At 29.1% G+C, this 9,244-nt stretch overlaps 1 protein-coding gene across 8 annotated transcripts in view; it reads left to right on the plus strand.

The window, feature by feature from the left end:
* Window positions 1-9,244, plus strand: part of LOC111630117 — a 42,229-nt gene that overhangs the window by 19,997 nt on the left and 12,988 nt on the right. For all 8 annotated transcript variants that reach the window (XM_023374176.1, XM_023374184.1, XM_023374159.1 and 5 more), the window contains 3 exons: window positions 4,997-5,126; window positions 5,898-6,009; window positions 8,731-8,811. In XM_023374176.1, coding sequence (XP_023229944.1) covers window positions 5,005-5,126; window positions 5,898-6,009; window positions 8,731-8,811 — 315 coding nt within the window. In that variant the 5' untranslated portion in view covers window positions 4,997-5,004. The remainder of the gene's footprint in view (window positions 1-4,996; window positions 5,127-5,897; window positions 6,010-8,730; window positions 8,812-9,244) is intronic.

The raw sequence follows: 9,244 nt of genomic DNA on the forward strand, positions 1-9,244 counted from the left end.
GTGGTGCATCTTCAATACTGAAATTGCGAGAACGAAATTTTGTAAACCAGTTTTGGCACTGTCGTTCTGTCAACACATCTCCACCATACATGTCACACGATTTTTTTCTTGCTTGAACGGCATTTTTATTTTTTTGGTAATAAAAAAGCAAAATATGCCGAAGATGCTGCTTTCGATCTTCCATATTTCATGGGACACAAAAAAATAAACAATTGCACGAAATCAAACAAAATTTTTTTACAAATAAGCCATAAAATGCTAGCTGTCAAAGTATATAATGATAATACGGTTTAGAACGAAAATGGTGGGAAAAATACCACTAATCCGTCTAGTGGTAAAAAAAACGAACTTACTTTCCGAACAACCCAATAATTAGAAATTATTTCAGTAATCCTACGTAAATAAATTTCAAATGCAAAGAAAAGAGAAATCTATAAATTGAATACTGCGAATCGTAAACCATGCGTTTGAACTGTTAATATGATGCTGATTTCAGTACAGTACGTTTACGTTATTCCCCCGTTTTCTTTTTGTCCTAAACCTATCGATGTTTTATTTCATTCTTACTTTTCCAGCTGTTATATATAGCAGAGAGAAAGTATTATGATCTGTCAAAAAATGCTCCACCAAGATTTTTACAGTTTTGGCTTGGGACCTTTAAATTCAAAAGAAAAAAAGGCGGAATTTTCTGTATGTGCTCACTAGTGATTGAGTGGATGAAACACTGGTAATTGGTGATGGGTTCGCATCTAACCAGAGGGCTGGACACGTAGAGTTTTTCGGGTTTTCTTCGCGTTTGTAATATCTAAATAGGGGCCAGTTTCCCTTAAAAGACCTCGGGCCCACCAGTGGCCAAGCGGTCTTTGTACACTGAACACTTTTTTTATTATATTTCATGTGTAGATATAGTGGGCTTTATAATACTTTTTTATTCACACCAAATAACGTTTCTATCTGTTTAGTGCTAGAGATAGGCCTATTATTCTTATTCTAACTTTCAGCATGCCCAAAAATTTTGGTCAGGATTCGCCCCTGATGTATGGATGTTAGTGTGTGTGGGGAGAGCACGATTTTGTTCATGAACTTTGAAGCTGAATAACTCGTGCCTTTTGTCAAAAATTTGTGAAGTTTTTCGGGGAGGTTTGTGTATTAGAGGGATTGATGACATTAAATTTTAGTGGTTAAAAGTCGAAGGAGTGGCGTGCCTCTCGAGTGGGATCGGACTTAAAGAAGACTTTGCTCGTTATTGGAATTTACAGTTAAAAAAAAAAAAAACTCATTTTCACCCTCAAAATTAAGCCGTTTTTGCCATTATACATATAATAATTAATTACATAAAAAGTTTTTTTAAAAATAAAATCTCGTAAAAGATGGCGCCACAATTTAACTGTTGCTGGGAAAGTTACGAAACTCGTCGCTGGTTTTTTTATTTATAGAAAACATTATGTAACTTACATATATTTACGATTCAATATATATTATTATTATTAGTTTAAATGTGCTTTAAGATTTAAATCGACTTTTTATTTGAAAAAAATGTGCTGGAAATCTACTAACTTCTCGTCGATATTTTAGAGTATGATTAATCTAAATATTGGAAATTTAATTTCTTTTTATCGTGAAACACACTGTTTTTTCACATATTATATTCCAGTCTGTTCGAAATAAGAAATGAAGTTAATACAGTCAACATGTTAAATCACATGCATCTTGGAAACAGTTTATGAATTCAATGTCAATTATAACATTGATGAAATTATTTTCCATCGTGTAATACAAATTTCTATCGATGTGTTGTCATCGCATTACACTAAAACTTCGATTTAATGGACGAATTCTGGCGAGGAGTGTCCGTTGAATTCGAAAGTGGGTTTCCCGAATGCACATACTAAATTAACAAAACTTTTTAAATCAGTTTTTATTTAAGTAGATATGTTTGCGAAATTAAAATTAAGTAGGTACGAGAAGTTTAATTTTACAGAAAAGTTTTCTATATGCATTATTGCTTATGTACTCACCGTAGTTCTGAAACTGTAATAAACCAGCATACGATTTAAATCGAGATAAATTAAGCTATTTCAATTCAAAAATTTTTTCCTGAAACGCATCAATAGATGACCAGCACAACTCTATAGGTAACAGGAAAAGTATGATATACAGGGGCAAGACACTACTGTACTAATTTGAGGTGGAAAGCATATATATTAAATTAAAAAATTATGATTAAAATTGCAGCCTGGCATATTGTGACGATGTCACAATACATGATTGCTCATTTGTTCTTGGCCTTAAAATCTGTCTGTAACCTAGGAAATTAGATGGACAAGGCAGTTAAGGCATCAGCCTACTGCTCTGAGGGACCTGGGATTGATTTCAAGTTAGCTACTCTCTAGGAATTTTCTATCAGCATCTGTTTTATACGTTGGGCCCAATTCCTTACCACTGTCACCCTTGTGAGTCTGGCCAAACTGAAAAAAAGCCCTCTTAGTGCCCATAAGATGGAAAGAATTAAAAATTAAAAAAATAATAATAAAAGTAGGAAAGTATTGAGTACCAACTCCATTAGACATTTTAGATAAACTTTGCTGTCCATGGTCCTGTATGAAATCACAGATACTGCCAGGCCATACTATATCTTCTAATGTAAAGTTCTTCGCACTTTTTCTTCCTTTATGCAGTTGAAATTATATAAATTGATTTTCTAGACTTCATAACTGAAATTTTATTATACAGATTTATGCCTGGGCTTCAGAACTATAGCCCTAGCTTCTACTCCCCTCATTGACCCTGACTTAGCTGTTACGAGGATTCAAAGCATTCTTAATTATTTCTGGTAATTACATCATTACCAGAAATAATTTAAATTGTCAGATTAAATCATAACTCAATATTTATCAGATTGTGAGCTCAGTTCACATGGATGACAAGAATTCTATTTGAGTTCTTTACAAGACTTTGAAGATATGTGAAATGTGAATAAAATAGTTTTTCTTTCACCTTTTTAGATGAAAGAAACATGCAAAATAAAAGTTTGCAAAATGGAATTTTATATATTGAATTTAGTAATTCTACATTGTTGAATTGTTTATTTGGTTCATAGAATTAATTTTGCAAAATATTTTCAAATTGTAATGTAACTTTTGCACAGTAAGAATGATGATTTTTTCTTTTTACTTTAACAAACAATAGCATAACAACAAACAATTTTTAAAACATATTAGTGTATTAGTTTAAGAGTAAATATATTTTAAATATATTCATATATTATAATAAAACATGACATGTATTTTTACCTGCAGTATTTTTAAAAATATTTTTTGACTTCTTAGTTGTTAGTTATATTATTTTATATTTTATTATTATTCAGCTACTATTGGATTCTTGTGGGTTATTTCTGTTTATGGATTTTTTTTTCTTTTATTTTATTTTGAGAATTTGCAAATTTCTTTCAGCTTTTTAGCAAAAGAATTTACTAAGTGTTGTTTTTTGTGTGTATTAAGAATTTATCAACCTCCAAATGAAGTCTTGGTTCGGCATCTTTTAAGTGTAAAAAAGGAACCTTATGCTTGTTTTGACAAACATAAAGTTTCTTTTATAATATAATGACACTTTATGCCAGAATTTGTGACACATGCCATTTTCTTATTATAAAAAAGTTCATACAGAAATATGAGAGGACATCAAACTAATGATCATAATTGATGCTAAAATATGTCTAGTAATTAAATAGCTAACCTAAAGATACTGTATATTCAAATTAAATAAGCACACAATATTAAGTTAGTTCACTAAGAACAAGACTTGAAATATATAAGTAAGTTATAAAGACATTAGTTATTAGTTAATTTTGATGATAATGATAATACTTATTTTATTACATGTTAAAGTTTTGTGCTTCTTCTGAATTAAAATATTTTTTTGTCATAGTAGTATATATTTTTTTGCAATTGTAGCCTTAAAAAACGTGTGATTCATTCTTTTGATCGGGAATTAAAACGTTGACTTTTGATAGTTTTTCCTTACTTTCTATTAAAGCTTTTCCTTAATTTTTTTCTTTAGGTCTAAATGTTACTCTTCAATCTTTTTAGACTTAAAATTATATTAATGGTATCTTTTTTTCCTTCACATTTTTGTTAATTCAAAATTAACTGTAGTCTTCATTTCTTTTTCATACACTTTAGGTGCATGTGCATATGTGTATAACACATTGGTGTGCCATCCGTGGAAGCTGTGGAAGCACCGCTTCCCTTGTATTTTCTAAAATATAAATACATATTGTGCGATTATTTTCACTTTAATGTACTTTGAACTAATTAAAATTAATATTATAACCGCATTATTTATTTTATTACAAATTTCTATACATATGAAAATAAATTATAAGATTGCTATTATATATTCAAATATAAATTCATATATGCATATAAAGGATTTGACTAATACAATTCTACATAATAAGTTAATGTGAAAAGAAAAATATTAATATTTTATAATAATAGGCCTACTTATATTTCTTCTTCTCATATAAATAATTTACTAAACTCTAAGATGATTAACAATTCAAATATTTTTAATATTGGGAAAATATATTGTCCACACATTCTGCAAATAATCTAAAATATGATCAGAAAGCTATAAATATATGAATTTAAGTTTCTAAAAATTTTTGACATTTGACAGTGTCAAATTTATTACACCTGTAATTTTTCAGTGTGTCAAAGCTAAACAATTTGTTATCTAAATTGAGAAAAATAGAGATTCTGAAAAGTATATAAAAATAGGAATGCATTTGAATATATTTTATTTTATACTAGTATAATGCTTATTATTATTATTTATATTGAATTAAATTTAAGTGCAGTATTAAGAGAAATTCATTTCAAATTTAGACTGTATTTTGTATAAAAGTTTCTAAACATAATTGTTAAACAAATATGTTGCGATGTATAAATGTTATGTGGATTTTGTAAAAAAAATATTTTTTTCCTTTATTTAGGACCAATAATGGCTACTTTGTTGGCAGTTTTGCTAATTATCATTCCTGGAAGTTATCCTTTTACTTTTAATCCAGAAAATTTATTTCATTCAATATGGAACAGAAATATTTTAAATCATAAAATTCAAAAGTAAGTCATTAGATTGATATTTATTTCTATTACAATATTTTTGCTAATTATATTTAATATTTTTATATTATATAATACTTATATCGTCATCATTTTAGTTTGTTGATGTTTTTTAATATCACTTGATTATAATTTACTATATTTCCTTATTAGTATCAGTTATCATCATTTCCTTTGAGGTTAAATAAGGTCAATCCAACAATTTAAAAGTCATTAAACCTTAGAAACAACTTGAGTTTTTATACTAATTAAAATTTTTTTTGTTTTACTTTTTTCTTCCTCAATTCTCTGAATATATTAGATTTCAATGAATGGCTAAATGAAATTAACTATTACACATTTTTTTTTATTAATAATCAAAAATGCTTGCTTTCATTAAATAAATGATTTTAATGATTTGAAACAATCAAACAGTTGTTTTTAAATGATTTTTTTCAATAGAAATTGAAAATTTATTATAAAACATTTATTTTTAAATAAAGTTATATAAAATCACAAATATAGATTATCCAAATAGCATCTTCACTTGTCCATTTTTACACCAGGAACTCATCTAAAACACATTGAGGTTGACCTTTTTATTTAAGGCTATGACCTCAGTAAATTAAGGTCAAACCTCAGTGTGTTTTAGATGAATTCCTTGTGTGAAAAGGGACGAGTGAAGATGCTATTTTGGATAATAATATGTTTGTGATTTTAATGAACTTTAATTTCCTGTATTATTATTATTTTTAAGTTATATAAGTCTTTGATTTTTATATTTATTCTTAGGGTAATGAATACAGAGAAGAGTAAGCAACTTGATCTACATTCATTAGGATTATCTGACAAGAAACATGGAGTGAAAATGGGAATAACCAATGAGAACTGTGATAATGCCATAGTAAATTTTTTTATTTAATTAATAATATACTTAATATTAATTTAACTCTTCCATGAACAGTCCCAAGCTCTGGCTTAGAATGGAGAGGGGTTGATGTCAGGCAAGCATGGTAGGAACCAACATGGTGCAAATACTTAGGCATGTGTAGGAACTATACAGTTATTCCAAGTGAGTTAGTTGTATAGTTAGCATTAGGGTTGTCCAAGAGCATACAGAAAAAGTAAATATGTATGATACACAGCATGTTAAACAATTAATTGGATAAACATGATCCTAGACTTAAGTGTTGATGGGGTCAGTAAAAAGGAACACAAAAAGAAAATTATTAGATGGAGGGAATTAAAAGATTTGTGTCAAGTGTTTAGGAAAGAGTTGAAGGAAGGAAGGAATAAATTGGAACTTTGATGGAAAAGCAAATGTATTGTGGAATATCATAGCTTCAAAAGTTAAGAAATTTTCAAAAACTGTTTTGGATATCATAAAAGTAGGAGGAAATAGAGTAGATAAAGAAACACAGTAGTGGAACATGGACATTCAGGAAACAATGATAAATAAGAAACAGGCCTTTAAGAAGTTTGAAATGAATAAAGATGAGAGTAGTAAATTAAAATATATAAAATAGTAAGGAAGAAAGTAGCTAGTGCAAAATATAGGAAACAAGATGAGAAATATGAGAGATTAGTTAGTAAGGTGGGAACAAAGGACACATAAAATAACAAGACTTAGAGAAAGGAATAGTAGTGATATAGAAAAGATGCTCTCTTCATATTTCAGAAAAACAAGATATTAATGAAAGGAAGGGAAGAATAGATGGATGGAATACTTTAGTAAGTTTTTAAATGAAGGTGCTGGATTAAACAATAGCTCAGATATAACCTGATTAATTAAGGCAATTGTTTGGTTTATTATTTTGCTACTTTAAATAATTAGAAATTAAGTAATTTGGTATTAGAGGTAGATGTTAGGTGCCATCTCTTATCCAAATAAATAATTATAATAATAATTTATGAAATAATTTAGAATAGTCTAGAAGAAAAAAACTGGCCCAGAATAGGATTTGAACCTACAACCTCTACTTACCATGAGGTGTGCTGCCAGTCACATCACTCAGACATCCGAGCAATTCTTTGCTTCCAGACGTATTAAATCTAGATATAACCATTCAGTTATTTACAACACCAGGTGGGGATGACTCCTATGCCCACGGCCTATGTCCACTCTTCCAATATGGCACTTAGCCGGCTATCGCTTTACCCAGAATGCTGTGTGTATATATATATAATGAACATCCCAAAGCCCAATGCATTGATACTAAACCAAACAATCACTGTTTGGTCTAGTATCAATGCAGTGAGTAACCATGAATGGTTATATCTATGTTTAAATAAGTGGAAGTGAAGAATTGCTTGGAAGTCTGGATGGCATAACTGGTAGCGCACTGCCCGATAAGTGGAGGTTGCGGGTTCAAATCCCACTCAGGCCAGTTCTTTTCTTCCAGACTGTTCTAAATTATTTCATTAATTATTAATTTAGATAAGAATTGGTGCCTAATGTCTACCTCTAATACTAAGTTATTTAATTTCTAATTATTAATAATAGCCAAATTAATTATGGTAATCATTTGGTTTAGTATTAATGCGTTGGGCTTTGGGATATTTATTTATATATATACAGAGTGTATCAGAATGACGTTTTAAAAATTTGTGGGATTGTATAGAATGAAATTTTGAACGTTTTGATATAAGGAATCTGTAGCTGGAAATGTGATATAAAGTTTCTACAGCACTTTGCACTTTGCAGTCAGTATGCTGAATCAAACAGCAGAATACAGTATTTATGACAAGTTTTATTGACAAAACCGTAGAGTACAATCAAACTGTGCATGGAATCAGTTGCTGCACTACTTTAGAGTAAATGTTCAATGTGACGACCACCAACTTCATTGCATATTGTGTGACGACGAACCATGTTTTGTCTGACTCTCTGTAAGATGACACGCTCCCTTCTGATAGTATTAAATGCTGTAAAGATGTGCTCCGTATGCTCATGAACTATTCCTACAGGTGTTGCATACACAAGAAACTTTACATAACCTCAGAGGAAGAAATCAAGAACAATAACATGATGTACGTCAATGGATGGAAGGATAGCTACCAAAATGAAGGGTGGTCAAGCACTTCCTACCGCTGTAGAAACTTTATATCACATTTCCGGCTATGGGTTCCTTACATCAAAACGTTCAAAATTTCATCCTCTACAATCCCCCAAATTTTTAAAACATCATTCTGATACACCCTGTATATATATGTATGTATGTATGTATGTATGTATATATATATATATATTTGAGTTTGGTATATATAATAGATAGTGAGGTTTAAGAAAGATGAAAAGGAAAAGTAGAAAAACTGAATGACCAGATTGGATCCTGTTGATATGTGGAAAATTTTAGGCAAACTAAAAATAAAATAGTTAATTATGTTATGTAATAAACTGATGAGTCTCTTATTGCTTGCCTAATTGAAATATATAATATATCTTTTAAACAATCTCATTTAAAAATAATATAAAATAGATTATGATAAAATTTGGTTAATCAATTTTTTAAATTTATTTACATAAACTAACAAATATGCTGTTTCTATATATTATACTTTCAAATATTTATAAAAAGTTTTCAGATATGCTATCTAATAGTTTTTTTTTTTTAAATTTTAAAAGGACAATTTACATATGGATTGGGATGGATCACCAGTTAATTATACTTGCTATACTCCAAAGAATCCTTTACCTATATTACAAGTAAGATTTTGTATTTTAATTCAAATTTCATTACTTTAAAAATTTATTGATGTAGTTATAAAAAGAAATAGTTTAGTAAACAAGTTTACCATATGATGATTCAGTTTGCCATTCAAAATTGTATATATATATTACAGTAGAGCGTCGATTTTCCGAAAGTCAATCATCCGAAAGAATTCCAGTCGGCAAATTTAAATTTTCGCCAGTGCTGTGGCGCTTCAATCTTTGGCTGTGTCTTGGGCTACTCAAATATTTTACGTTTTTGATACTAAATTAACATCTGAAGTATAATTTTTTATTGTTTTTATATTTTTCAATATATTTATTTTGTCTGTACAAAATAAAAAAATACTTTTTAACGATACAATAGTTTTTGTTAGGCTTAACATCGACGAAAATTCAACGCGAAGCGACACGCAACGGATAAAAATTT

This window comes from Centruroides sculpturatus, unplaced genomic scaffold (genome assembly GCF_000671375.1).
Source record: "Centruroides sculpturatus isolate CEXI.00-Female unplaced genomic scaffold, Cexi_2.0 scaffold68, whole genome shotgun sequence".
Lineage (NCBI taxonomy): Eukaryota > Metazoa > Arthropoda > Arachnida > Scorpiones > Buthidae > Centruroides > Centruroides sculpturatus.